Source organism: Gilbertella persicaria, assembly GCF_025201335.1.
Source record: "Gilbertella persicaria strain CBS 190.32 chromosome Unknown B0P05scaffold_11, whole genome shotgun sequence".
Lineage (NCBI taxonomy): Eukaryota > Fungi > Mucoromycota > Mucoromycetes > Mucorales > Choanephoraceae > Gilbertella > Gilbertella persicaria.
The window spans coordinates 383,506-411,310 of NW_026251972.1; the positions used below are offsets into that span (position 1 = coordinate 383,506).

Below are 27,805 nucleotides of genomic sequence, written 5' to 3' on the forward strand. Positions count from 1 at the left end.
TTTACATAATAGAAAAATTACATACAAATAAAAAGTTGGTTTCGAGAAAATATCGTCTCGGAATGGACTTTGCCTATTCGGGAATACAATAGTGTACAATTTTTTTTCGTCTTTTTTTTTTCTTTTTTATCCTTATCATGCTACCCATTGAGTCAAAGAAAGAAAAACAAAAAGAAATTATACTCAGTCTTCACTGGGCTTGCACAACCGGGAATGTTGGTAAGTTAACTTTTATTATAGATATCTTGCATTAACACTTTGACAGGCCTTGTGAAATTTGCTTTAGACCATGGTGTACCAATAGACTCAGTAGTCAATGGATTTGTACCCTTACAACTGGCATGCATTAGTGATAACAACATTGCTGTCGTTCAGTATCTCATTGATAGAGGCGCAGATGTGAATATCCAAAAGTATGTGTATTGCCTTGAGTGCTGACTAACTGTATAACAGGTGGTCTAAAAAGCATAGTATGGATAAATCTCAAGCTGTTCATGGTGCCACAGGCTCTACAGCGCTTCATGTCGCTTGCGCGAATGGATGCACCAGAATTGTAGACCTTTTACTTCGAAACAATGCGCGTGCTGATGCAAAAGACAAGTATGGCTCGACTCCTCTCAGTATAGCTCAAGCAAAAAATGAAGTTGAGATTATCAAGTTATTGAAAGCAGCCAAAAAGAAACACAGGAAATCCTTAGATGCAAACATCATGACGCATAAAAGAACACCTTCTGATAAATTAGTACGTATCCGAAGACCGAGCCTACCTTCCATTTTTGAGGGACCACCTTCTTTCATCAGTATGACACCAGTGACTCCATCCGAGCCGCCCTCAAGGCGGAGTTTTACGTCAACGCACAGACCATCCTCTGAAGACTTGCATGCCCATTCCTGTCCTGTTACACCAAGAACATCCATAGACCAACTTAACAACAATACCAAACAAAAACACAAGCGTGAAAAGTTTTCTCATTCCTCTGAAGAACTCTCTGATTCTCCTCAAACAACTTCTCTCTTTCAATTAGGTATGCATTCAGATGGTTCATCTTCAGCCATCACGACAGACAGTCACACCGATTGGTATGGTTATGGTATAGTGAATCCCTATCACGAAGAGAATTACTTGCAATCACTCGAGAAAAGAGCGTTTAATTTGGAAAGAAATCATAGCGGACATGCTCAAGAAGTCTTTAAGCAGTCTATAGACCATCAACGTCGACCATCCAATGAGCTTTCTGGCTCTCTTTCGCAGAAAAGTAGCTCTACATTACATCTTGAAGAAGACTATGAAGAAGAAAATGATGACTATGACGACGACGACGACGATGATGAAGATGATGAAGAGGAGGTAGTTTCCCCATCTATTATTACTGACAATGGAAAAGAAGCAAGCCTTATCCAATACCACATTCTAAACCAAGATACAAAGCCACATTTGAATCTTGTTACTACCAAAGAGACCAAGAAGGGATGGTTAAGCAATCTGAATCCTTACTCCCATGATAACTATCGCAAAAGTCCTAGCTTTGATACTATTTCTCATTTCAAACGAAAAGGAAGTCATAAATCAGCAATTCAATTAGAACAAGATAAATTATCGGATGAAGATAATAATGTACATATTCAACAACGCAATGGCTTTTTTTCTCGATGGACACCTTCTTGGCAAAGAAAGTGAATCCATTTTTTTTGTAGATACATTTCATATAGTATATAAACATATTTATTAAAGTAGCATTGATACAAGCAAAAATATAAAACCTTTTTAATGGTTTTCAGAGCTTTCAACTTGAAGAATTAATTCATGAGGAGCATCAAATTGAGGTAAAATCACTTCCACAAAATGAATTTTGTCTCGCTGTTTTTTGACTGTCTGCATGGCTTCTTCAAATGCCTTGCGTGTTTTAACTTTAACTGTCAGGCCCAAAGGAGAGGCATATTTAAATTTGGCCTTGTTGTTTTCAAGATTAGCGCCAAAATAGTCCAATGCCTTGGTGTATTCCCACATGAAAAAGTTATTGTAGTCACAATGCATGCCATGGATAAGTTTTTCGATAAGATAACCATCATTATTTAACAAGATAATAACAGGTGCTAACCCATGTCGCATCATGACAGAAACTTCTTGTCCAGTCACTTGAAAAGACCCATCTCCTACAAACAGATAAACACGACGGTCGCGGTTAGCCATAGCACTGCCCAGACAAGCACCAACAGTATAGCCAATCGATCCCCAAAGAACTTGGCTGATATAGGTAGTGTTGGGAGTGGATTTCATATTGAACAAGCCAAATTCAGCCGTACCTGTCTCTCCAAGCACAATGCTGTTGGGTTCAATGTACTCGGACACCTTGTTCCAAAGATAATTATGCGTGATTTCTTGCATACTATCATCTATAGGCAAAACGACGCCTCGAGGGCCAAAACTGAGCTGGCATGACTTTTCAGGTAAACGACTTGTCAAGAGAGGTAAAAGATCCATCATGCTTACACCAGGATACTCAGCATAGTAAACAGTGGTACCGAAGCTATGCAAAGCAATCGTTTTTGCTTTCTCAAGACCATAAGAGAAATTACCTGTATTAAAGTCAGACTTGATGGAGCCCAGTTCAATCAATAAATCAGCTTGTTCAATCTCTCTTTTGATACTTTCTAAAGAGACATTACCACTGTAACAACCACGAAAGTTAGGCAACGATTCATCAATGGCTCCCTTTCCCATAGGCGCAGCAAAAGTAAGAAAACCAGACTTGATTACAAATGCATTGGCTTCTTTCTGAAGGTGGTGTCGAAGGATACAACCGTCTACCACAATAGCAGGATAAGTAGCGTTTTTCACTAACTCAAGAATTTTCTCCAACGCAATTTGCATAATTTCTGGAGGACTTGTAGGAGGTGCAAGTTGAAGAGCATCCATAAATGGTTCAGACAGCTCGACTTGCTTCTTCATCAAATCCAAAGGAATAGCAATGTAACCAGGTTGTTTACGAACAAACGATGTACGAATGACATAGTCGATTTGTTCGAGTGCTTTTTCATGCGTAAGACAAGCAGAAGCAACAGTAATCATGCTGGACATTTTAGCGAAGACTTTAAAGTCACCATTTCCAAGTGAATGATGCAAAAGTGTTTTGTGAAGTTGAGAAGAAGTGATGGGCGTGCCAACAACATGGATAACAGGCAACATTTCTGAAAAAGAACCAGCAACACCATTGATAGCCGAGAGTTCACCCACTCCAAATGTTGTAACAAGTGCACCTGCACCACGAATGCGAGCATAGCCATCCGCAGCATAAGCTGCATTCAATTCATTTGTATTATTGCCCCAGGTAATATCCTTGTCTTCTTCAATGAGATCCAACAATGGCTAGACGAGTTATGAGCTTACAGCTTTAGAGTTCATTTTTATTCATTTACTAAATTGTAATCGCCAGGAACACCAAATATTGTCTCGATATTCAACTCTTTCAACCGTTTAAGCAAATACTCACCAATTGTAATAGAAGCCATCTTCATCAAAAAGAAGAAACGAAATATTGGCCATCATTTTTTAACATAACCAAACAATTCATCAGTTTGTAAATACGTTCAAATGATATCAGCATTATTTATCATTATACACTGACTCGAAATAAAAATTGGCCCAGTTTTTTTTTTTCATCCTGATCCAAGAGACCTTTGATTTAAGTAACAATATAAATATTATTTATGCATTTCATGCTTTGCTTAATTTCTAAAATTTAATTTTTGTTCATTTAATATTACAACGAAATTCTTTTTCCAATAAAGTGTATATGCTACACAATTTTTCCATTAAACAAATCATTGCTTGAGCTTTGATTATCGTGCAATTTCGTCTTTTTTTTCTATACAGCTGACATGGTTTGAGTAGTTGTTACCTATCATGTATCAGCATTAATTGTTGTCATTAAGATGAAAATATGAAATAAACATAATAAGGAATCAAACGGATGGTAATATCAGTTTGTTAACTACCCTAACCAAGAAACAGCAAAAGTAGTAGTCTACTCTACTGCCACAAGGCCATGGAATTTGTTGCAGCAGGGATAGCTGACAAGTTCAACAAAACTGAGCGGAACGTTGCTGGCTTGTCTTACGAATCCCTCAACAAGCCATTAACAACGGTCTCCTTTCGGGCAATTCCTCGTCTTCCAGACGTTATGTAATAATATAATATAATGTTTTGTATTTAAATGACTATTTAGCTTGGGAAAGAGTTGATGGAGCAACAAAGATGAGAAACTGAAATCAGACTTCTTTAAATGATGATGTTAGCATTATAAGTTTTTATCCAATCCAAAGGATTCTTTTTTGTTTGGAATTGATATACAACACTTATGCCAATATTCAATAATTTACGCATTGCTTATACTCGAATGAGTATAGCGAGAATAAATTAAGAGGTGAAAATTGAAGAGAAGTGAGAACATGAATAAATAAAGATAAAAAAAGCTTAATTCTAGAATGTTTATTCGGCATTCTTCTTTTGAGATCTTTTTGGAGTAAAAAAATTACTTGAGGGAAAGGGACATTCTGGTCTAAGTGGGGATTGTAACATAGAAACAGCGGTACCAGAACTCTTGCTTGAAACTTAAAAACGTTTGAACTTCTTGGATGATTTTTTAACTTTAATATACATTGTTTCGATTGTGTCCTGTATTAAATACGTTTAATAAAGAAACGGATATAATGTAGTCTATTTACTTACCAAGTAATTAAGCAGTTGATCAAGAGAATCTCCAAAGATAGAATCTTCGAAACCATCCTCATCAGCAGGTAAAGAAAATGCTCTCTTTAGACACTTTACATGCTGTTGTGATATCCTCAAATTGTTTAACTTTGTAAATGTACGCAGAGAGACCTGAAAAAACAATAGCTTTTGTTAGAAATTTAGGTAAAGTATCATTAGAAATTACCAAGGACATCAACACCAAGCATACATAGACCGTCAATGAAATAGTTACCAACGTAAAAATGAATGTTGTGAAATATACTCTTGTTGACTCTGATATTTTTGTTTAATTGGACTGCTTCCACACTTTCAGAAACAGAAGCTGGTCTAATTTCTAAGGCGCCAAGCTCGATTAGTTCCTCTTGAAGGGCATTGTTTACAACAGGAGCAGCAAATATCAAATCAATCTTACGGCCATAAATCGATTTTGAAGATTCACCATATTCGTATTCATTAATCTGTCTTTCTGATTTACTAGACATGCTGTACGATTCACCTCTTAAATTACCAGTTAGCATGGTTCTTCATTAAACATATTGATGTACCTTTTAAGAACGATAGGGCTCTCTCTAAAGATAGCCTCAAGTACGTATTTCCAATAGAAGCTAAAATCTTCTTCTGTCAAGGTATTGCTTGTCCAGTTACGATAGTTCATCATATTCAGTACAAAATCAAAGATATCCAACACTTTCAATGTGAATGCTTCAGAGATCTCCAAGTCATTCTCGACCACACGTTGCTTCTATCGCAAAATATACATCTTGACACTCCTGATATCATTTGTGATATATGCTATTTGAATTTCATCCTTTAACTTTGTAAACATATCATTTTTGTAGACCTTGAATGGCTTGTATTGGCTATTGTTGGACAGAACACGGTCAACTTTTTCTGTACCAAATATGGTATTCAACGTAACCCTGTAGGCTGCATTGATAGTGTTCAAACAGCTTGAGAGAAGAACATGAAGATAAGATCTTTCAACAGCATTTAGATCATCAAATCTTTAGATTAGATTACTGCAGGCATTGTAAATTAGATTGCAATATGTTGTAGAAGGAAGTGCGTCAAGGCTATTTATATCAGTTCGCTGCTTCTTATAAAGCTTGTAAACATGATCATATAGTGATGATATATGAATAGGATTTCTGAAATAAGAAGTATCAGTAGGGATAGGACTAGAAGGCTCCGCGGAGGTGACATAAGAATCATTTGCCATATGTAATGCAGAAGATGGCGCTGAACTTTCATCATGATTCAAACGTCTCTTATTCCCAGTAGAAGTCAAGAAAATATTTTCTTTGTGCGTAGAGTTGTTGTAATTAATGCTAATGGTGGTTTCTGAAGTGGTCGCCTTTTTGTCCTGATTGAAATTATAAGAAATCATTCAAATCTAATTGAGTTACCTTGATGTCTTTCTTTATTTCAGAAATAGATGTTTTAATATCATTAGGAACGACCGATGTCTTTTTAATGATTTCTAAGTTGTTTTAGAAGTCTCTTCTGCAAGTCGAGAATTTAATAAAAGGATCTATACTCTTCTTTTATTCCATAAAACTTGGGATGATCCAAGTTGATGCAGGCTTGTTCTTAAAGAAATTATCCACTTAAAATTTTGAAGGAGCTGTATAGTTTTCAAAGTTCATTTTTTACGTGAAAATACGAAACAAAGCAGCTGTTGATTTATGAGAAGTTTATGCTTGTCCAGTGTCCTGTCATGCATGCACTTATGTATCAGTGGTTCAACAACACGCCACAAGCTCAAGTTTGTCACTGTTGAAATAAGCGCTGCTTTGTAACAAACCTTATACAGTCACGTGGATGTCTGTTGATGATTTTTGAAGAAAGTAAAAAAGAAACTTTGCCATTTTTATCAACAGTAAAAAGAGAATATCTAGACGTCGTCACCAAGAAGTACTAAACATAAATTAAGGGAGAAAACGGGTTCCGTGGCGCCGGCCCTTTTTGACCTTCATAGTTTTTGTCTGTTGTCACCATATAATCAGCCTGTTCTAATATAGACATTTCTCGATAAATAGTTTATTAAATGTTTATATGGAGTTTCTTCTTACTGCAACTGGTATTGTTGCTTCACTAGAGTGAAGTTGGCGTGCTGCTGGTATCCAAGTTTGTTTATTAATAACTGTCTTTTTAGGCTTATTATTAGAATAGGAGCCAGGCAGAGACATACGCCTTAATTTCGCGAAGTAGTTAGGTGCCACAGTAATTTGATCTACCATTAGATTTGTGATAGTAAATAGACATGCCCAAAAGAACATCCAAGAAAAACTAAAGGTTGACGCGTTTCGATCTGGAGGATTTGAAGAGGAACAGAAGTCAAAAATCATAGTAATTAAGGAATGTGGTAAATGTAACAAAGGCACCAGTAATAGAATTGTCAGTCTAGAATCCATTATTTTATTGGTCTCTTTTGTCTTTGGTGTAGCCAAGTCACGAGAAAGTGAATCCACCAATGCCATGGAGGTATCGAGTCTCTTGAATGATTCCATGACTGGATCTGAGACGATTTGTCTCTTTGTTCGTGGTGTAATGGATCGACGCATAGGTATTGATGCTGTTGTTGGACACGACCTTGTATGATGTCGAAACATCTGTTTTTTAGAGTGTGTCAGCGTCGGTGATGGAGAGCGAGATAGTAAGGTTGCACTTGTACTCGTAGAAATGGGAGAAAATATTGAGGACTGTGTGGAGTGACTTGAAGAAGTGCTGCCATTGCGGTGATGACTAGATGAAGGAGTAAGAGAAGTACGGGATTTTCTAGGGCGAGGTATTCTACTTTCGTTGTTATATTTAGGACTTGAAATGATAGTAGAAGAAGTGAATACTCGAAGTGGTCTCTTTGTTGATGTACTGCTTTTCATAAGTTGAACGCGCTCTTTTTCAATGCCATGAACAGCTTCATTCGCTTCTTGAATTAGGTTAGTGAGAATACCAGAAATACGATCAAATGTTTGCTGCTGTTCTTCATCGTCCAATTCTTCTTCCATATCAGACAATAATGCCATTGCTGAGTCTGGTCGAGTAATTGTGTGTCGACGAGGTCTTTTGCTTGACTCGGTTTCCATATCGGTGGAAGAGATAACTGGAGTTGATATTGAAGGTATAGGTTCGGGTAAAGACTATTATAAGGAGGCTTAATATTAGTATTTCAACATATTTTTATCTTTTATTTACCATTTTAATGAAGTAATGATAAAAAAAAGAGAGAAAAAGAAGAAAAAAAGTTTAAATAAAAATGTAGTCCGCCTCTTTTCCTTATTTAGTGAGCTTTAGATGACGGTATAAGTTTGTTTCTTTATGTGAATTACACATGACGCTTTATGCTCCTTTATTATATTTTCTCCCCTTTTTCCCTCTTTCTCTTTGACAGATATGATCAATTAAATAAAATATAGTTTTATGGCATGACTAGAATTTTTATTAAAAACATGGTTTGTTATAGATCAATGCACCGCATTATCGTGCCAACCTTAAACACGACTTGACTTTTTCTGGATGAAGGTGAGCTAAACCAAATTATTCAAGTGATTTCAACCTTATGCAATTTGCTAAAGTTCGAAAAATGTTACTGGTCAACATTTATAAACCACGCCACAAAGTCTTTTTTATAGGCCCCGATGTTGTATCTGTTCTATTTCTTCCTTTCTTTCTTCCATGTCTCAATGTCTTTCTAGGAATAAAAAAGCCAAAGTAGACAATGAAACCGACATAAAAAAAGAGGCTCATTCATTTTATGATAGTTGGCAGAAGAATACAATCAATTACTAAAAGAACTTTCTTCTCCAAAAATAAAATCCATTGGATGTTATTCTCTTCATGAAACTATTGGAAGAGTAGGAAGAAAAAAAAGACAATGATTGCAGTAGCCTTAACATCATTTTAGGGAAGCTATGGAAAAGTAAAGCTAGGTGTTCATCAGTTAACTGGAAAGCTAGTTGCGATTAAAAAGATTAACAAAAAACACGCATATTTGATGGCACGCGAAATACATCACCATAGACAACTACAACATCCTCACATTGTTTCTTTATATGAAATATTGTCTACTGAAACCAACATTTTTATTGTTTCTGAATACTGCCATCATGGTGATTTACTCATGGCTTTGACCCGCCATAGAAGGTTTTCCGAACATCGCACAAAGAAATGGTTTTTACAACTATCGAATGCTATTAGTTTTTGTCATTCCTTGGGAATTATACATAGAGATATCAAGCTAGAAAACGTCCTTTTAGATGAGAATGACAATGTAAAAATATGTGATTTTGGTTTTGCACGTCAAATAGAAAGGAATCAATTACTCGAGACATTTTGTGGTAGCTTGGCTTATTCAGCACCCGGTAAGTTATCCTACTCATACAATGGTTCTCATTGTTGGTTTTTTTAGAAGTAATTCAACGCCAGACTTATTCTGGTCCAGGTAAGAAAAAAAACAAAAAAGTGATTGTTACCTAATGCCACCTTTCTTTATGTCGTGTAACAACAGCAACTGATGTATGGTCACTAGGCGTTATTCTTTATACACTCTTAGCAGGAGAATTGCCCTTTGATGATGATTGTGAATCTGTCATGCAACAAAAAGTGGTCAGTACATCTTACAAAATACCTTCCTTCTTTTCTTCAGGTAAAAAAGAAAAAGAGCAACAAGAAACTCAATCTATTTTATAGAAGTGGCGGATCTAGTACAAAAAATATTAAAATTAAACCCTTTTGAACGTCTCACAATCAATCAAATTACAACCCATCCATGGTTAGACAATCCCTCTATTTGTTTACAGCCAACATCCGCTCAACTTAACCTTATTTCACCTCATCATGAAAAACAGACAGCACATTCTCTTATAGACGCAGGTTTCGAGAGATCGATTGTGGATGAAATGCGACACTCAAAGTCCGGTATGCTTGGTACGCTTTGGAAAATGCTTTTATCCAAATCACGTAACATGGCTTCCGAACTGTTACTACCTAACTCGCATTGTGCAACCCAAACTGACCAAAATGAAGGTTGGATAAGTTCCTTTAAACACTGGTCCATTTCTAAACCAAACGACAGTGACCAAAACAATTCAGGAACTATCCAACCCAACACAACAGAAAAGCATTGGGACATGTATAGAAAGAAAAAATGTGTTCCCATTCAAGAAGAAGAAGATCTTAACACATCCACTTGCAGTTCGGTAACAGCGGAAGATGAATACGATGACAATAATTCCACAGCATCTTCACCTGCAACTTCTGTCGATGAAGAAGAAAGCAAGGAAGAATTAGCCGCGGTACAGAACATGACAGCCTTTCATAACATATCTCCCATGGTAAACTATGACATAGAGTATTGTTTCATGTCATTAAGCGCTTTTCCTTTTTTTTAGCCGAGTCGAGCTGATATACTTTTGCCACGTTCATTGTTTAATATTGAAGAACGTCAACATAAGTTGCGTGATAGAATAAGCAACAAGGCCATTTTGGAGGAAGATGAAGAAGAGGAAGAGTGATTGATTATACCCTCCAACATTTTATTCTATGGATAAGAGCATTGTTCTCCTCTTAGTAAACGTTTTCCCGATACAATTGTGTCATTTGGTGTACCTGTTGTGACCGCAGAAAGAAAGTTACAATAAACTTTTTTGTTCTTGAGTTATCAAAGCCTGTCGATCTATCTTTAAATCCATTCATACATTAAGATATATAGCCCATGGTCTTTTAAATGCATATGATCGTTATTGCCCGGCTTTCTTTGATCCAGGAGAGCAAGTGTCTTTGATTAAGATATATTTATGTGGATAAGTAACTTGCTTATTTTTATGACAGAGACAACAAGCAAACATTCACTTCAATAGTGAAAAAGACAACGGTCCATATAGATTCCCGTCTTTTTTTTTTACACATATAGATGAAGCATAAAGTCTGTTTCTACATGCCTAAATACTCCAAATGTCCACAGATCATGTCTACTAGGATCCATTGTACCTTTAAAGCTGATTTGGACCAAGATAAATGACATGTCCAAAATGACCAGAAATCTCTCAGAACCAAAGGGTACTTACTCATGAAAGAAAGCTCGATTTGACAACTCGTGGTTTTCTTTTCGACGCTACAAGACAAAAAATGAGGCTATCGACAAGATTAAATACTCAGAATGAGCGCAAGAAGCTCTGGTTCTTGCTCAATATATTTACTTGCCAATTGTACTATGAGAGTAGCATGATATGAGCGAGAAACCTCATAAACATTTTTGCCTATTTGCTTAATATTTTGGGTTCAAGGTTGCTGCGTTCCCATATATCAATAGACTCAGAAGGCAAATATCTACAGCTTTTGTCACTGAACCAAAGTCATAAAACTGCATCTTTATGTAGTCCTCAGCAAAAGTTCCATTTTAGATGTGACGGGAAGAAGAGCTGAATTGCTTCTATTTCAATCTTCGATACTAGTTATCATGTATATCTTTTGCCCATTTGCTCCACGTTGGCACTATAAAAAGCCTATATTTCTCTTTCTCTATGCTCTCTGGCACTCCAAATAGCATATCTTAATTCTTATAGCTCCATGGATAACAGGTTTTATATGTCATCTAGAGCAAAAATGCATAAAATACTGCTTAAAGAAGCCAATCTTTGATGCATCATTACTCGACAACCAGACTATTGAAATGGTCCGTTTTTTTTATTTAAAGTATGTTCTTTCAAGCCCAAGAATCGAATGGTACCATTGGTTTGGCTGTCATGTGAATTTCATTTTTTGACCTACGAGGGGGGGGATCCACGGGGGATCCACGAAGGTCCGTGAAGATGAAAAAAAATCTGATCCAACCGAAATCAGGCAAGACCATCTCTAGGCACTTTCAGCAAAAAGAAAGCGAGCTTACTAAGACGAAAAAGGCGACTTAACTTGGGCATTGTCTTCAAATCTGCATTCAAAGTTCGTCGCACACTATAAATGATACAAAAGAGGATCTTTCCAGTGAATATTGCTTGGTATACTGGTACTTATTTATACACTATTCAGTATGTGCAGTGCTCATAAGTAGAATTTACTGCAATGCATAACACTTCTGAGGCTAAAGAGAGCAATGTTAAGCATAACTAACGATGAAGGTCTTGTAGGAGAAGGGTTCGTTACTTCAAGTTCCGATGCTCTTTTTTGCTACATGATTGGGTCGTATTTATTACCAGCCTTTAGGTCTCATTGAATTTCTATTTTGGTAAGCTCTTTTAAAGTGCGATAGTTTGATTTTTTTATTTGGGTTAATAGCGATAACCCCCCTTTAGTTTTTTTACTCAGATAATAATCAAAAAATGGAACTTGATCCTCAACAACAGCACACAGCTAGTTCCCCAGACACTCCAGCTGTCAATAACATCGAGTCCAACACATCTACTTTGGAAACATCATCTAATGTTACTGCAGCCACTACTTTACCCGATAGTAATCTCGGTCATGATCCTTTAGCTGCAAGAACAAGTGAAGAACAAGAGCTTTATCCTATTGCTGTTCTTGTAGATGAACTCAAGAATGAAGACGTTCAACTGCGTTTGAATGCTATTCGAAACTTGAGTACTATTGCTATTGCTCTAGGTCCTCAAAGAACGCGAGATGAACTAATCCAATTCTTAAATGGTACGAGAAACGCGTACGTTTGTGCCTAGTTATTGATGTATGTAATAGAAACTATTGATGATGAGGATGAAGTTTTGTTGGCTGTAGCAGAAGAGCTTGCTAATTTTGCAGAGTATGTGGGTGGTCCTGAATATGCTCATTATATGTTGAGTCCTTTGGAGAACTTGGCTACGGTAGAAGAAGTGCTTGTCAGAGATAAGGTGAAACTATTCTTTGTTGCAATGGGTTATTTATTGTTTTTATATAGGCAGTCGAGTCCATGAATAAGATTGTCAAGTTACTTAATAACACACAAGTTACACACTATTTCCTTCCTTTATTGAAGCGTTTAACCACAGCAGATTGGTTTACAGGACGTATTTCTGCGTGTGGCCTTTATGCTGCAGTGTATTCGAAATGTACTCCAGAACAACAAAACGAATTGAGAATAGCATTTGCTCAACTCATTCAAGACGATACACCTATGGTGAAGAGAGCATCTGCTAAAGCACTTGCTGTAACTATACCAATGCAAATGTGTATTTTTTATAACTAACTTATTACGTAGGATTTCTCTAAAGAATTGACCCAACAACAGCTTATTCATCATATTTTGCCTTTATTCCTTAGACTTACAAATGATGACCAAGATACCGTTCGGTTATTGACTGTAGAAGACTTGGTTCAGATTGCAGAGATGTTTAGTCCAGAAGAATGCAAACAGCATCTTTTAGGCCCACTTAAGAGTCTCGGTCAAGATAGATCATGGCGAGTGAGATATATGGTAGCAACACACTTCACAAAGCTGTGTTCAGCATTAGGTGAAACTATTACACGCGAAGAGATGGTGACATTGTTTGTCAATCTTATCAAAGACACTGAAGGTGAAGTCAAGATTGTATCGATTGGACAGGCAGCAGGTAAATAGATTTCATAAAAGGTATTCAACTAATGATAAAAGACTTTTCTAAGCTTATTGATCAATCCATTGTGATCGAAAAGATACTTCCTTGTATTAAGGATCTTGTGATTGATACAAACCAGCATGTTCGTGTAGCTGTTGCTACAAATATTAGTGGATTTGCACCTATTCTTGGTCAAGACTTGTAAGTATAGAATTACAGATAGCCTGTACTTATCATAGAATAGAACAATTGAATATCTACTTCCTTTATTCCTTCAACTTTTGAAAGACGATTTCCCTGATGTTCGATTGAATATTATATCCAAACTTGAGCATGTAAATCAAGGTAAAGCAAATTTCCTATTATGAAATATTTAGTTTTGTAGTCATAGGAGTTGAGCGTCTTTCCCAATCACTTTTACCTGCTATTGTTGAATTAGCTCAAGATAAACAATGGAGAGTACGATTAGCCATCATTCAATACATTCCTTTGCTTGCATCTCAATTAGGTGTAGAATTCTTTGATGAAAAACTGCTTGACTTATGTCTGTCTTGGTTGGGTGATGCTGTCTTTTCTATCCGTGATGCTGCTACTACCAATCTTAAGAAACTTGTCGAAACATTTGGTCATGATTGGGCCAAGAATACTGTTTTGCCTCGAGTGATGGAAATGGCTCACAATGAAAACTATCTCTATAGAATGACAACCCTTTTCACACTATCCGTAAGTTGATTGTCAAGTCATCTTTTAAACTAAATGTTGTATTAGACAATGGCTGTTTCTCTTACACCCGATATCATTAAGGAAAAGGTGCTCCCTACTGTGATTGAACTGATTGATGATCCTATCCCTAATGTTAGATTCAATGTTGCCAAATCCTTAGAAGTACTTGTTCCTATCCTAAGACAAGATCCTACTACAAGTGAACTTATTCAAACACAAGTCATTGATAGTCTCAAGAAACTCAGTAGTGACTCTGATGTGGATGTGAGATTCTTTGCAGAAAAGGCTTTAGTTTCAGGTAAAATAGCAGATAGTGGGTAATATTGATACTAACTTTACTTAGTTTAAAATGGTTTTAATAAACAGATTTTATAAATATATACAGTATTCTATGAGGTTGATGGTGATGATGATTTTCTACCATAAGCCCATCGTATGTTAAAGAAGGTTTGATATTCAACACATTCATCAAATGCTTTGTCCAGCAGATCATCAAAGGACTCTGAATCAAATTCGCCTTCCAATTCTAAATGTTCAAAAATAGCTGGTCCAAACACCCTGAATCCTTGTAGAGCGTTCTATCATGACATACTAATTATAAAAGTGTATATGGATATATGATACATACCTCATAGACAAGCTTGCCAATATAGCCTCCCCAACAAACAGGTAGAGAACCATAGTCTGTTTGAATGTCTACTAAACCAGCTTCTGACATTCTCTTGACAAGTGAAGGACCATGAAGTGGTGATCCAAATAATTCTTTTATGGTGATACGGACTAGACAGACAAATGAATAACCAGAAAAATTCAACCTATACATTTACCAGCATTATAGACTTTTTCAAACAATGGTCCACATCGTTTTGGAGACAAGTCAGGCTCAATTAGCTCAACCCAGCCATTGTCCTTTGTGACACGCAAGATTTCTTCAAAAAGCCAAGGAATTTTGTCTTGAGGATACACTAAATGCATCATTCTTTGATGGACAAAGTCAAACGTATTGTCTTTGTATGCTAGCCCATCAAACACATCATGTTTTTTTAGTCTACAATTATTGGGTATAAGAATTCCTTGGCCTTCTTCAAAAATATCAAGTAAATCAAAACCGTAGAAAGTGCAATTAGGAAAGTCAGGGGAAACATCCAAAAGCCATGAAGCTTGAGAACCGCATCCAATATCTAAAGCAGCTGAATCCGGTTGAGAAAGAAGGTTGTCTATAGGTGCAAAGTAAGCCTTTTGGAACAAGTGTTTAATTAGATAGTGTAGACTTTGCTGCCGAAGTGAGTCTGCTTCTATTTCAAGTGAAAATTTGGGTTGACAGCCTGACAAAGTTGAAGTGTTGTTGTTAAAACTATCGCTGAATGTACGTCCTGAAGAGACGCTGGAGGTCTTTTTCTTTTCTGTTATCCTTCGTTTTTTTGTTGAGACTTGATTGCCCATAAGAATCTAGCAAAGAAAAGAACAAAAAAATAATGACCCCCGTGTGTGTAATCTTGAATATTCATTATTTCAGATTTAGTGTTACACCAATTTATATGAGCATATTCATAGAACAAGGCTATATCCTCAGTCTTTTTAGTGTGTATGTATATATTTATATCTATGCCATTTTACTAATTTATTAAAATAACTACTTACCACACCCCTATTACTAAGCCTCAATCTTTGCTATTAAGCACATGGGCAAAATGTCAACCGAGAGATTGTCCTACCTTTCTGCACGAGATCAAGCCCTATAAGTTTGGCATATTTGTTGCGTTCTAGCCCTTTTTTATTCTTGGACCGTAGATTCGGTACTTGTACGGTGAAAGAGCAGGTTGTACTAGATTGAATTTTGATGTCATCGTGGCAGATCAGTGTGCTGTTTCCGAGGAGAAAAGATCTGACTCATAAATACTTTTTTCTGAAGTTTATACGATAGCATGTGTGAAATATACCAAGAATAAGTATAAGAGTTATTCACTCTATCTTTTCTATACAGGCTATTGTGCATATTACCAACATGCCATACTCTTTCCTGTAAAAAGAAACATAGAGTTATCACCGTAACAACTCTCGAAAAAGAAATAAAGAAATTTATAAAGGAATGGTATAGTATTGTTTACAATTAGCAATCTCATATGAAATTTGCGAGAGAAAAAAGGCTAAAAGCAAGCTTTTTGAAAGATAGTTCCGTGAATTACATATTTCTTTTTAATCTGTTAGGTTTTCATAACATTCTTAGATTCGCAAAGTCTGTGCGAGTAACTTATTTACATTTATGGTACTTTTGAGAATTTTCTTGTGCCCCAAAAAAGAATATCGTTAAAATAGCCATTTTTTCTTGCTTTGGTCAAAAAAGAGTGCTTGTTTTGAATATCGACATTTTATTGCTTAAACATCGAATCTTGAGAGGGCATATAGACCATTAGTCTCGATCATTAACATCAGTTTTAAAATTGAATTAAAAATTACTTACCCCGAAGGTAACCAAGCTTGAACAAGCGGAACTAAAAAATAAAAGCATGACATTTTTAAATGAACCGGGCAAGAAGTGATAGAAGTAAAGCAATTTTTAACAAAGCAGAGGGAAGTCTCGCCTAATTAAAGCCTTTGCCATAGCAGAAAGGCCAAAAGCAACTACAGAAATCACATCTCAATTTCATATAGCTTTTACACATTTGGCAGGATTAGGTACAGCTGAACTTTCTAGTATGGGACGGGTAATAAATTGACTCACACGCGAAGTCGGAAAGTAACGAACCCTTCTCCTACAAGACCTTCATCGTTAGTTATGCTTAACATTGCTCTCTTTAGCCTCAGAAGTGTTATGCATTGCAGTAAATTCTACTTATGAGCACTGCACATACTGAATAGTGTATAAATAAGTACCAGTATACCAAGCAATATTCACTGGAAAGATCCTCTTTTGTATCATTTATAGTGTGCGACGAACTTTGAATGCAGATTTGAAGACAATGCCCAAGTTAAGTCGCCTTTTTCGTCTTAGTAAGCTCGCTTTCTTTTTGCTGAAAGTGCCTAGAGATGGTCTTGCCTGATTTCGGTTGGATCAGATTTTTTTTCATCTTCACGGACCTTCGTGGATCCCCCGTGGATCCCCCCCCTCGTAGGTCAAAAAATGAAATTCACATGACAGCCAAACCAATGGTACCATTCGATTCTTGGGCTTGAAAGAACATACTTTAAATAAAAAAAACGGACCATTTCAATAGTCTGGTTGTCGAGTAATGATGCATCAAAGATTGGCTTCTTTAAGCAGTATTTTATGCATTTTTGCTCTAGATGACATATAAAACCTGTTATCCATGGAGCTATAAGAATTAAGATATGCTATTTGGAGTGCCAGAGAGCATAGAGAAAGAGAAATATAGGCTTTTTATAGTGCCAACGTGGAGCAAATGGGCAAAAGATATACATGATAACTAGTATCGAAGATTGAAATAGAAGCAATTCAGCTCTTCTTCCCGTCACATCTAAAATGGAACTTTTGCTGAGGACTACATAAAGATGCAGTTTTATGACTTTGGTTCAGTGACAAAAGCTGTAGATATTTGCCTTCTGAGTCTATTGATATATGGGAACGCAGCAACCTTGAACCCAAAATATTAAGCAAATAGGCAAAAATGTTTATGAGGTTTCTCGCTCATATCATGCTACTCTCATAGTACAATTGGCAAGTAAATATATTGAGCAAGAACCAGAGCTTCTTGCGCTCATTCTGAGTATTTAATCTTGTCGATAGCCTCATTTTTTGTCTTGTAGCGTCGAAAAGAAAACCACGAGTTGTCAAATCGAGCTTTCTTTCATGAGTAAGTACCCTTTGGTTCTGAGAGATTTCTGGTCATTTTGGACATGTCATTTATCTTGGTCCAAATCAGCTTTAAAGGTACAATGGATCCTAGTAGACATGATCTGTGGACATTTGGAGTATTTAGGCATGTAGAAACAGACTTTATGCTTCATCTATATGTGTAAAAAAAAAGACGGGAATCTATATGGACCGTCAACTGAGTACAAAATGTAGTGTCGAATTGATTTTCTGCAAATACATATTTTATCAAAAAAGATATTCGAATCCCCCCCCCCTTCGAATCAAAGAAAGGGATAAAAATGTGAAAGTGATGAAAAATTCACTTTAACTTTGTTCTGCATGATTTATGCAAGACAACTTTGAGAACATAAATCAAACATGGCGCAAACTATTCTAATATTTTAGCTCCAATTTAATGACTCGCTTTTTCTAAAGTAAAAGACGTATCCAGCTTAAAAAGATATAATGTCATTTGCATGAAATCAGTAAAAAGAAATGTCATTCATCCTTTTAAAGCGTCGCATCTACATAAACTGCACTATTTGGGCAACACTTTTTCTGAAGAAATAAGAGCTGATATTATCCGTCGCAAAGATACAGGACAAAGAAAAAAAATGACTGCTTGTGTACATTTGCATTAAAAGGAACAGGTTTCTGGATCTCGATTAAGAGATCATTTTGTGCATGTAACTCAAGCAATCCAGTCTATTCATTTACGGCCCAAACCTGCCCTTAAGCAGAGGAAATGGCACCTTTAAAAGGTGAAGATGGGGGGACATATATTTTTGTAAGCATAAAGTACATCATTTAATAGGCTATTTGAACCCCCAAAGTTGACTTTTAAATAGATATAAAACATGACACAATGCGTGTGGGGGGGACATTTTCTTTTAAAACCATGTTGCGAGCTTTTTTACGCCCTTATCGACAAACCTTTCTCAAACCTATTCTCATGAGTCAACGCTCTTTCTCTGCTGCTTGCTGTATTATTGGCGACGAAATATTAAATGGCAAAACGCGCGACTCTAACGCCAACTACCTGGGTAAAGTTTTCCCTTTATGCTATTCGCTTATTAATTTATTTGTAGCCAAATACTTGTTTGAACTAGGTATTGATCTTAAGCGCATTGAAACCATTCCAGATGACTATGAAGCTATTGAAGAAACAATAAAGCGACTCTCTAGTAAACATGATCTTGTATTTACAAGTGGAGGTATTGGACCAACACACGATGATATAACTTATGCAGCCCTTGCCAAAACATATAATCTACCTTTGAAGCTCGATCAGGAGACCTGTGATCGCATGGAAGCTTCCTCCAAAAATAAGTTTCCTGAATGGTCGTTAACAGAAGCAAGAAAGCGTATGGCCATGTTTCCTGAACCTTCTGAAAAATTGCGCAAGAGTGACGAACTATGGGTTCCTGTGGTAGTTGTGAACAAGAATATTCATGTCTTGCCTGGTATTCCTCGCTTATTTGAAGGGCTTTTAGATTCACTAAAGCCTCATTTCCAGGCTATGCTAGGTGATCATCCTTCTGCCTATCATCGAGTTCAAATAGCGACCAAGTTGACAGAAGGACAAATTGCTAATTTCTTGACAGAGTTACAAGGCAAATGTCAAGAGAAACAGATCAAAATTGGTAGCTATCCTAATTGGGGAGAAGGAAAAGATGGTGCTCGCGTTGTTGTGAGTGTGGTAGGCAAAGATGAGGTCGAAGTAAAGGCTATTGGTGAACAAGTCGTAGAAGGCATTGAAGGTTGGACTGTAAAAGGAAAACTATAGTTAAATTTGATAAAAAAATTGAACCATCATTGTATTCAACTACAAACAAACGTTTGCTTAATCTTTGACCTAAAGTGAAGTATTCTGCTCGTTACTGTAATTTGTTATTTACATCAAAGAAAAATAATAGAGCTATTACAAGTAGCAAGTCAAAGAGTACTTCATATATTTTAGAATAGCAAGAAACATCTCAGACAAATACATAAGTATTAATTGAACACTGGACAAAATGCAACACTCTTTGTGAAATCGCATGACCTTTCTAAAGCCTCTACTCATCATCTTAACAGTCTAGGCTTCCTGTCATTCAGTTCTCCAGCTGCCAACAAAAGGGCGTAAAACGGCTGTTATTAAATACTATTCTATTCAGGTTATTTCTCGAAAGCGCATCTATGTTGGTCATCAGTCAAAACAGATCAAAGGAAACAGAATGCTGTTATAATCAGAAGCTGTGTCAACGAAGCATGTAATATTTGATTAGATCTTTTAGAATGAAGAATAGCAATGTCCTTAAATCATGTTTAATACATATCAGATATTCAAATACCATTCTTACGTCACTTTATAAAAAATTTTAGGGTAAAATCGGCGATCCTTTATTGACTTCTTTGTCCTCATGAAAAGGTCAAGTTATTATATCTCCGTGTTAGCCTATATCAGCTAACACTTTTTGATAGTATATGCGCTTATTTTTATGTGTCTCCTTCAGTTTGTCGATCATCAGAGAGAGAGAGAGCAACAACTAATTCTTACTAGTAGCTCAACTATACTGCTCCATCGCATATGCCATCTTGTTCCTTAGTTATTTTTATAACTTTGGAATGAAAGGAGCTATAGGATAGTTGACCCAACGTTTGAAGGATATAGGTCTTGTTCAACACTCTAGAACTAATGTAGCAAAAAAGGCGTAAAATCCTTGCATTTGGTCTAGTGAGCATGGTAGGATGGCATTCCGAACTTGATATGTTGTTTGCAAAGAAAGCGGCCAATTCTTACTAGTAGCTCAACTATACTGCTCCATCGCATATGCCATCTTGTTCCTTAGTTATTTTTATAACTTTGGAATGAAAGGAGCTATAGGATAGTTGACCCAACGTTTGAAGGATATAGGTCTTGTTCAACACTCTAGAACTAATGTAGCAAAAAAGGCGTAAAATCCTTGCATTTGGTCTAGTGAGCATGGTAGGATGGCATTCCGAACTTGATGTGCTGCTTATTTCTCTTTCAAAACTCATCATTTTTTTTTATAAATGAGATACATGGCATGCATTGACTACCTTTGTTACAAAACCTATTAATATCACTGTAGACACCAGTTTCATAAAACCACAATAACTGCAGTAGTATATACCTCGACAATAAAGCTGTATCTTACTGAAATATGTAACTGCTGTCTTTACATGATGAGATACGTACTGTATTCAAAGTACAAAATTTTCCAACTGTCTATTGCATGAATAATGGCTTGTTCCAGTTGTTGAATGGCAAGGTATTATTCGTGTAATTACCTTGGATATATCGTTTTAGGCCTCTAATAATAACAATCATTAAAGATTATACATCCTAGATTATCTGCTTAAAAGTAATTTATTGCATAAACTCAGGTATGATACGGATGTGTAGCAAACTCCACATTGGCGACTGTACTGAACCATCCAGTCTTAGTTTTAACGAAACCGTATTTATCTGCTTTTTGACTGTTGTCTCCTTGGTTAGTCTGGCCATCATCGTCACTTTCTATACCGCTTTCATATACAGTATGATGAGGAATTCTAGATAAATTTTTGTTAGAGCGGGGAGGAGTGAACCATGTTGGCTCTGAGACCATGTCTTGTCGTTCAGGAGAGAAAGACAGGCGTTTATTGACGTTTCTTGCTGTAGAAACCTTTTCTTTGTTTTCACTGAGAATTCTTCTTATAGTAAGCGCACTTCTTTCAACACTGTCACGAAAACCAAACAAACACTGGATCGAGTTAATGCCATCCGAGCCAAGGAAGCTAGTGGGAAAAGATAGACTGAATTGAGGAACATTGACGTGGTATTGATGTTTTGTTGCATGAAGGGTTGAAAATATACATTGCAAGCCAACAAACTGGCACAACCAAATTTTGCTCTTGATAGGATTTTTGCCTGTGCTATTGCAGATTTGATGAATGGCCATTTCTGCTTCTTTTCCTTCCCTTACAAGTTTGCTCAAATCACTACATACTTTTTTATTTGTTGCGTCACGTAAACAGCCTTCACCACATACCAAGTCAAACTCTTCTTCATCAAAATCAACAATGATACGCATATCAGTTTTGAAGCCAATGATATTCGCATGGTTGTAATATAATTTGGCTTTTGATTCAGTTGTGTTTTCTGGTACAGTTTCGCCTGTCTTAATCCTTACTATGTTTCCGTTGATATTGAACAATTTACTGAGCAAAGGCAACCATATTTGATAGACATAATCTCGTTCAGAAACTTTTAAAGCATTCCTTGCATTCAGCAAAAACTCTTTCGATTCTACTAGAATCAATATCTCTTCATAGAAATCAAAAACTTTTTCATCTGTTTCCTTCAAGTTGTCTTGGCTCTTTAACTGATTTAAGAATTTCTTTGTCTTGCGAATACCATTTTGATGACAATATAGGTTGATAATGTAGCTCCATTTATCTGCCAATGATACATCAATGACTGGAGGAACAGCTTTGAAAAGATTAGTATATTTTGCAGTTAATTTTGTCCACAGATCATCAGAAAAAAGATATCTTAAGGTGCCTTCTTTCTCTGGCTCACCAAGATCTAGGATACAAGATAGACCTTTAGACATGGCTTCTAATTGCTCAGTTGATAAGTCATCACCATGTTGATACAATTGATGAAGGCCCTTAGCGTGACTGAATATGATTTCCTTTATATTCCTTATTTCAGTGTTTGCAGAGCATGTTGTTGTCAATAGTGGTGTTGATTCTAATATAGAGCCCGATACTGTGTTTCTTAACTGCCTTTCAAGTTCTAAGAGGCTGCTTTGATTTTCGAGCATCACTTCAGACTGACTGATAAGACATGTTTGTCTGTTGAGCCTTTGCTTGTTCTTTTTGATTTTCTCTTCTTCATATCTATCATTATAAAGCGATTCGAATTGTTCCTTGACAGAGGGTGTTTTTAAATAACGTTCTACTTTTGACGCATAGGTTTGAACGTGTGGATATCTACAAAGAAACGAAGAAACTAAAGAGAAGCATCGAATATATTTATCAAAGCAGGATCGGAAACTGGTTGATTTGGCTTTTCCTGCTGCAAATTCAGCCTCGACCAGGTCTTCAACACTAGACCATTTAGGTAGAGGAATAGTAGTTAAGATTGTATTGATTTTGTACTTTTTGCAGTGCTTTGTAGAGAGCCTAAAGTCTGATAGATTTCCTTTACAGACTGGCTCTTTCATTTTTTTTAAAAAAAAAAAGGAAAAGGGGAAAATATGTATATATTTCTGTTGTTTTGTTGTTGGGACATACTGTGGATTGATTGCCACTCATTGAAAGTGGATGACGACTTGCCTGAACTTCATCCAGACATAAAAAAAGAATGCTACTGAACCTCATGGACTCTGTGGTTTTTACTAATCGGTTCATCTCTGGTGATGAAAACGGATTTTTAAAAATAGGAGATACAGAATGAAGACCACTTTCTGTGACTTCATCCCTTTGAAGAACTTAAGCCGTATGTTTTGGTATCAAAGAAGAGAACGATAGTCAAGAAATAGACTAGCAATGCTTCTTCAAGCCACTATCAACGGCCACTAAGGCGACCTACCCATTTTCTTTTTGGTTTTCTTCTCTTGTGCTCGGTTGGCTACTGATACTTTTTGCCGTCCAAAGGGGCTCCATCTGAAATGTTCTTTCGACTCGTCAAAACAGACGGGTATCATAGAACAGTGGAAGGTTCTGAAGCAGCGCTCTCTGTACCAATGGTTCTTCAGCGTATCATTGGTAGCCATTGAGTTACATTTGACCTCAAGAACCCAAGAAAAATGATGTGTCCGAGGTCAAGCCACAACCTTTGGGAAGTGAGCAGAGAAGAAAATTAGCTACAGGCGATCTCGCTGGGACAGTTTCATTTATTTTGTCTCAATAAAAACAAATGTTGACGAAGAAGACTCAAAAAATGTGGTAACAACTCGCCCTTGGTATCTTAAAAAGAATTGAATACTACAACGCCTTTGAAAGGGAAAAAAGGGAAATATTTTATTTATTTATTTATTATAATATATATCTCAAAAAACGAAAATAAAGCGTGGCATTGATGTTGTTGCCACGTTTGGAGAGGATTCGCAATCAACGAGGATTCTTGAAGTGAACTCGACCAACAATTTAAAATAGCCATATATCATTTTGTATCATCGTACAGTTTACTTTTCGTTGGGACTTGACATAATAGATATGGAAATAGATCTGTTTCAGAAAATAGAATTCTATTGAGAGTTCTCAGAGAAAGCATTGGATTTAAGTAAAAAAGAGGTGATGGTTTCCTTTTAAAAAAAGCTTATTTGGCTTAAAGGGACTCAGACTAGCGCTGTTTTTTTCTTTTTCTTTTTCTTTTTTTTTTTATTACAATGACACCTTTATTTTATATAAGGTTTTTAAAGCCCCCACCTAGAGAATGTTTAATAGGCCAACACTTTACTATTGTATGGACGATCGAAAGCGATCTTGGTGATCAAACCTATTGGGAAACAGTTCCTGTGACTCTAAGCCTTCAAGGAAACTCACAACTTGGTTTACGCGAACTCAACGCTGATCCAAAAGGCAGTTCAAAGAAGAAAGCAGCGACACTTGCTAAGCCTTATATGCAACAAAAAGTAGGACTGTCGCCTGATATTCCTATTGTGTTTGATCCTTTAAGAGGAGGTGGCATCGTGACCAAGTTAGTAATAGAGCAATTACCGGGAAAGCCTGTTCCTTTAGGTACCAGTGTTCCTATTCAACTGAGCATGACGTTATCGCCTGCTGCTCGTACAAATATAACAAGCCATCCAGTCTGGCATCATGCATACCAGTTTCAATCTAATATATGGCTTATTCCTACATGGTCAAGTCCGATCGATACCGTGGCTGGAAAACAAAGACATACACAAGCCAAAGAAAGTGGGGATCAAGCAGAGCGTATCTTGAGAGTGGACAAGTTAAAGACGATCCACATTAGAGAAGATGCAGTTCAGAGCATTGCAAGACATGTTTGGTATGCATAAGACTACCAGATTGTATGATTTACTAAGTTGATTCTAGGGATTGTGGACTTGGATTGTGTCAATTTCTATCCGAATACATGCTAGGTGCATACAATGAAATACTAGAACTTGGTAAAGATACATGTCTATGTAGTGGTATTGACTGCTTTTGATAAAATAAGGAAGTGGCACTGGTCTTGTTGGTATTTATGCAGCAGAAGTAGTGCATGCCGAACACATCTATTTGACAGATTTACCTGATGCGCTTGAAATCATGCAACAAAACGTAGATTTACTGGCTTCTGCAGACAAACTAAGTGTGTCTGAACTCTCCTGGGGCAATCTTAAAGAACCGCAGTATAAAAATGTGGACCTTGTCTTATTGACAGATGTTCTTTATAACCAGTCATCGCATGATTTACTATTAGATACATTGGATTGGCTATTAGACAACGACAACTGCAAAGCACTTTTAGCTTATAAAGAACGTAACCCAGACGAACGCGAATTCTTCACCAAAGTTGAAAAAAGAGGTTGGAAATGTGAACGTATCGAAGGTCAAGATCATTTAGTATGCGAAGTTTATTGGATAAACAAATAATTAAACACGGATCGCTTGAAGTGCATTCAGTAAGGTATGGTCTGTATCATCCATCTCAAGAGACCAAAGCATAACACCGCCCAATTGATGGTCTTGAGCATATTTTGTCTTGAATTGTAGACTCTCTTGATTGTCAAATGTGATGAATTGGCCTGTTGGGTGATTGGCAAAAGGCGTCATGGATTTCTGATCAAACATAGTTGTCCAGCCAGACTCATTGCGTTGAATGCCCATATTGTTAATGGAACGCCATTGGATTTGACCAGAGAAAGTAGGTTTAGCATCAGGACAGGGATCAGCGAGATAGTCATCATATGTATCTCCTTTGATCTGTGGAATGGACCGATCGAGCTTGATGTTCATACCTGGTTGGGAGGCAAGTGTCTTGTGCGTGTAGCCGTAAAATGGAACACCCAAATAGATGCGTTGAGAAGGAATACCGGCGCGAATCCATGCTTCAATAGAGGAGCTTCCGCTTATACTTTGTTTATCAGAGTACAAAGGGGCATTCGAAGCAGTGAAATCACTCCATGAGCCACTGATATCATATGCCTAAGAATGATGAGTAACTATAGATAAGATTAGATTGATAGAACCTACCATGATATAAAATGCATCCATTGCTTCTGCCCATCGTTTGTCTAGTTTGGCTATAGGCTTTTGATCTTGATCTTTAAAAACATCTGTACTAACAGCTGCTGTGATTAGTTTATGTTGGTCAACATAAGTTGAGTCCAACATTTGACGTAGCTCCAAAATAAACAATAAAAAGTTTTCTGTATCCTTGGGGTTTCTAAAAGAAAATGTGAGTCTTGATTTAATACTCTCATCTTACTTTTTGTTACAAGAAATGCCATTGGGATCATTAGGATATTCTATTAGCAAGTAAGTACGAATAAGGTCTTTCGTCAAATGAGTTTACCCCAATCAATATTCAAACCATCTAAATCATATTTCTCCATTGCTTTTGCAAGTTTTGTAACGAAACTTCTTCGAGACTTTCGTGTGCGAATTAAGGTGCTAAAATGCAAAGAGCCAGTCCAACTATTGAAACATTAGAAAACGGGAATTTCATGTTGATAATGTACCCTCCAATACCAAGACTGATGCCTTTTCCATGTTGATGTGCTTCTTGAACCACTAGTGTAATGATTTAGTGGTTTTATTGTTTCAAAACAAAACGCATTTACCAGATTGAAGTTGTGCTTCATTAAATGACACCAGGTCTCCTCGACTGTTTGGGACTGCAAAAGCGTAAGCGATATGGTCCAGCTTATCCCATGCGATGAATTTAGGAATATCCTGTATACCATTAGTGTGATAAGACTCAAAGATAGTACGTACCCAATCAACCACATAGGCAACAAGTCGATGCTCTCCGTAAGTTGATTGCCCTAGAGCTAATACAAGAAACAACAAGAGTATACTACAATAAAATACAATGTGCATGTTAATGAAAAAAAGGGACAATTGGAAGAGCAATGGGTTCTTTTTTATCATTTCTTGATTGCATTACATTTTTGATATGCATGATCAAACAATACCATTTACTGTAATGGTTTGACAAGTACAGAGTGAATTCAAATCTTAAATTTAATCAATATCTTGTCAAAGCGCGCATAATTGTGCATTAAAAAAGTACAAGTTCTAGAATGTTTTGATTTTAGTACCAAACTAAAAAGTGCTCACCTAAAGAGTTTATTGTTTGAAACTCATAACTATAGAATGACCTATTCTACAAAATGAAATGCAGAACACTCATATGAGCAATAATAGAGGGGCGAGGAGCAAAGCTTGAACATAGAGCCACTTGAGAACACTATATTAGCTTGAAATATGTATAATTCAGCTGGTGTTTAAGCACTTCAGAAAGGCTGTTATAATTTTATTTGGATAATTATTGTTTTAGGCAGAAGAAACATTCGTCGCATTAGAATCAAAGGTGAATGCACTGACAAAAATGCATCGTGTTTGTCAGTTTGCTACAAGCAGAAATGAATATAACTATTTACAGAGATTTTTCTCTACCGAAGAAAAGGCGAAATAAATCTTGTTTGAAGGAATTAGCCACAAAGAAAAAGAACTTTTGCATTTATCCAAATTGGCAAAAATCGCCATTTTGAACACACATACTAAATGATGATAGTAAACAATGTATGCAATTATCATGAAGAATGATTGGGCAAGCCACTCAGCTCTGACAGATATGACTGCCTATCATCTATTTGGAGACGATTGTTGCTTGGAAGGGGGTGAAATGCCTTCTTGAAGAGTCCCTTTTGGGTACACTTTGTTGTTTCTGTGGTCTGCCAGCAGCTGCATAAACGCGCGCCGCAAACAACCGCTTGAAGTGTTTATGATAAAGATCCTAACAGCTTCTACGCTTACCCATTT

At 36.6% G+C, this 27,805-nt stretch overlaps 11 protein-coding genes across 11 annotated transcripts; 5 read left to right on the top strand and 6 right to left on the bottom strand.

The window, feature by feature from the left end:
- Positions 1-137: 137 nt before the first annotated feature.
- B0P05DRAFT_635860 (uncharacterized protein) lies at positions 138-1,748 on the top strand (the record flags this gene model as incomplete). The annotated part of the gene is made up of 3 exons (XM_051583607.1): positions 138-219; positions 266-413; positions 454-1,748. 3 exons carry the CDS (start codon positions 138-140, stop codon positions 1,676-1,678), a joined length of 1,455 nt encoding a protein of 484 aa, XP_051436873.1. The 3' UTR covers positions 1,679-1,748.
- Positions 1,749-1,765: 17 nt separating this feature from the next.
- B0P05DRAFT_506851 (pyruvate decarboxylase PdcB) lies at positions 1,766-3,510 on the bottom strand (the record flags this gene model as incomplete). The annotated part of the gene is made up of 2 exons (XM_051575546.1): positions 1,766-3,367; positions 3,418-3,510. 2 exons carry the CDS (start codon positions 3,508-3,510, stop codon positions 1,766-1,768), a joined length of 1,695 nt encoding a protein of 564 aa, XP_051436874.1.
- A 985-nt stretch (positions 3,511-4,495) lies between these two features.
- On the bottom strand, positions 4,496-5,585 carry B0P05DRAFT_26902 (uncharacterized protein). Its single transcript, XM_051573391.1, has 4 exons — positions 5,299-5,585; positions 4,938-5,251; positions 4,730-4,882; positions 4,496-4,675 (listed from the first exon to the last, which is right to left on the bottom strand). The coding sequence occupies exons 1-3, from the start codon at positions 5,409-5,411 to the stop codon at positions 4,791-4,793; spliced, it is 519 nt and encodes a 172-aa protein (XP_051436875.1). The 5' UTR covers positions 5,412-5,585; the 3' UTR covers positions 4,496-4,675; positions 4,730-4,790.
- Positions 5,586-6,804: 1,219 nt separating this feature from the next.
- Positions 6,805-7,951, bottom strand: B0P05DRAFT_570100 (uncharacterized protein; the record flags this gene model as incomplete). Its single annotated transcript, XM_051581289.1, has 2 exons — positions 6,805-7,893; positions 7,949-7,951. The coding sequence occupies 2 exons, from the start codon at positions 7,949-7,951 to the stop codon at positions 6,805-6,807; spliced, it is 1,092 nt and encodes a 363-aa protein (XP_051436876.1).
- Positions 7,952-8,411: 460 nt separating this feature from the next.
- On the top strand, positions 8,412-10,731 carry B0P05DRAFT_534222 (kinase-like domain-containing protein). Its single transcript, XM_051577305.1, has 7 exons — positions 8,412-8,464; positions 8,515-8,607; positions 8,658-9,114; positions 9,162-9,194; positions 9,261-9,398; positions 9,443-10,086; positions 10,144-10,731. Exons 1-7 carry the CDS (start codon positions 8,429-8,431, stop codon positions 10,264-10,266), a joined length of 1,524 nt encoding a protein of 507 aa, XP_051436877.1. The 5' UTR covers positions 8,412-8,428; the 3' UTR covers positions 10,267-10,731.
- A 1,267-nt stretch (positions 10,732-11,998) lies between these two features.
- Positions 11,999-14,376, top strand: B0P05DRAFT_534232 (armadillo-type protein). The gene is made up of 9 exons (XM_051577306.1): positions 11,999-12,391; positions 12,440-12,591; positions 12,639-12,887; positions 12,939-13,290; positions 13,332-13,476; positions 13,520-13,620; positions 13,661-13,998; positions 14,044-14,296; positions 14,342-14,376. Exons 1-9 carry the CDS (start codon positions 12,070-12,072, stop codon positions 14,344-14,346), a joined length of 1,917 nt encoding a protein of 638 aa, XP_051436878.1. The 5' UTR covers positions 11,999-12,069; the 3' UTR covers positions 14,347-14,376.
- A 35-nt stretch (positions 14,377-14,411) lies between these two features.
- On the bottom strand, positions 14,412-15,132 carry B0P05DRAFT_443310 (uncharacterized protein; the record flags this gene model as incomplete). The annotated part of the gene is made up of 3 exons (XM_051573777.1): positions 14,412-14,576; positions 14,627-14,778; positions 14,826-15,132. Coding segments are annotated over 3 exons (624 nt in total), but the record flags the coding sequence as incomplete, so codon positions are not given.
- A 3,632-nt stretch (positions 15,133-18,764) lies between these two features.
- On the top strand, positions 18,765-19,598 carry B0P05DRAFT_466129 (MoaB/Mog domain-containing protein; the record flags this gene model as incomplete). The annotated part of the gene is made up of 2 exons (XM_051574310.1): positions 18,765-18,855; positions 18,901-19,598. The coding sequence occupies 2 exons, from the start codon at positions 18,765-18,767 to the stop codon at positions 19,596-19,598; spliced, it is 789 nt and encodes a 262-aa protein (XP_051436880.1).
- Positions 19,599-21,765: 2,167 nt separating this feature from the next.
- Positions 21,766-22,437, bottom strand: B0P05DRAFT_433671 (uncharacterized protein; the record flags this gene model as incomplete). The annotated part of the gene is made up of 2 exons (XM_051573690.1): positions 21,766-21,938; positions 22,020-22,437. Coding segments are annotated over 2 exons (591 nt in total), but the record flags the coding sequence as incomplete, so codon positions are not given.
- Positions 22,438-24,149: 1,712 nt separating this feature from the next.
- Positions 24,150-25,197, top strand: B0P05DRAFT_27173 (uncharacterized protein). The gene is made up of 2 exons (XM_051573400.1): positions 24,150-24,821; positions 24,869-25,197. Exons 1-2 carry the CDS (start codon positions 24,196-24,198, stop codon positions 24,981-24,983), a joined length of 741 nt encoding a protein of 246 aa, XP_051436882.1. The 5' UTR covers positions 24,150-24,195; the 3' UTR covers positions 24,984-25,197.
- A 214-nt stretch (positions 25,198-25,411) lies between these two features.
- Positions 25,412-26,860, bottom strand: B0P05DRAFT_585428 (glycoside hydrolase superfamily; the record flags this gene model as incomplete). Its single annotated transcript, XM_051582436.1, has 7 exons — positions 25,412-25,963; positions 26,012-26,204; positions 26,247-26,286; positions 26,334-26,455; positions 26,500-26,551; positions 26,602-26,713; positions 26,756-26,860. 7 exons carry the CDS (start codon positions 26,858-26,860, stop codon positions 25,412-25,414), a joined length of 1,176 nt encoding a protein of 391 aa, XP_051436883.1.
- Positions 26,861-27,805: the final 945 nt, after the last annotated feature.

Excerpts from the sequence above, each read along its gene's own strand:
- B0P05DRAFT_26902 (XM_051573391.1), bottom strand. The coding sequence starts at position 5,411 with ATGATGAACTATCGTAACTGGACAAGCAATACCTTGACAGAAGAAGAT. Across the intron at positions 5,252-5,298 it reads AGCCCTATCGTTCTTAAAAG|AGGTGAATCGTACAGCATGT; the intron begins GTACATCAATAT and ends TGGTAATTTAAG. Across the intron at positions 4,883-4,937 it reads GCTTGGTGTTGATGTCCTTG|GTCTCTCTGCGTACATTTAC; the intron begins GTAATTTCTAAT and ends TTGTTTTTTCAG.
- B0P05DRAFT_534222 (XM_051577305.1), top strand. The coding sequence starts at position 8,429 with ATGTCTCAATGTCTTTCTAGGAATAAAAAAGCCAAA. Across the intron at positions 8,608-8,657 it reads TTCATGAAACTATTGGAAGA|GGAAGCTATGGAAAAGTAAA; the intron begins GTAGGAAGAAAA and ends ACATCATTTTAG. Across the intron at positions 10,087-10,143 it reads TTCATAACATATCTCCCATG|CCGAGTCGAGCTGATATACT; the intron begins GTAAACTATGAC and ends CCTTTTTTTTAG.
- B0P05DRAFT_534232 (XM_051577306.1), top strand. The coding sequence starts at position 12,070 with ATGGAACTTGATCCTCAACAACAGCACACAGCTAGTTCCCCAGACACT. Across the intron at positions 13,291-13,331 it reads ATCGATTGGACAGGCAGCAG|ACTTTTCTAAGCTTATTGAT; the intron begins GTAAATAGATTT and ends TAATGATAAAAG. Across the intron at positions 13,477-13,519 it reads CCTATTCTTGGTCAAGACTT|AACAATTGAATATCTACTTC; the intron begins GTAAGTATAGAA and ends ATCATAGAATAG.
- B0P05DRAFT_27173 (XM_051573400.1), top strand. The coding sequence starts at position 24,196 with ATGACACCTTTATTTTATATAAGGTTTTTAAAGCCCCCACCTAGAGAA. Across the intron at positions 24,822-24,868 it reads AGCATTGCAAGACATGTTTG|GGATTGTGGACTTGGATTGT; the intron begins GTATGCATAAGA and ends AGTTGATTCTAG.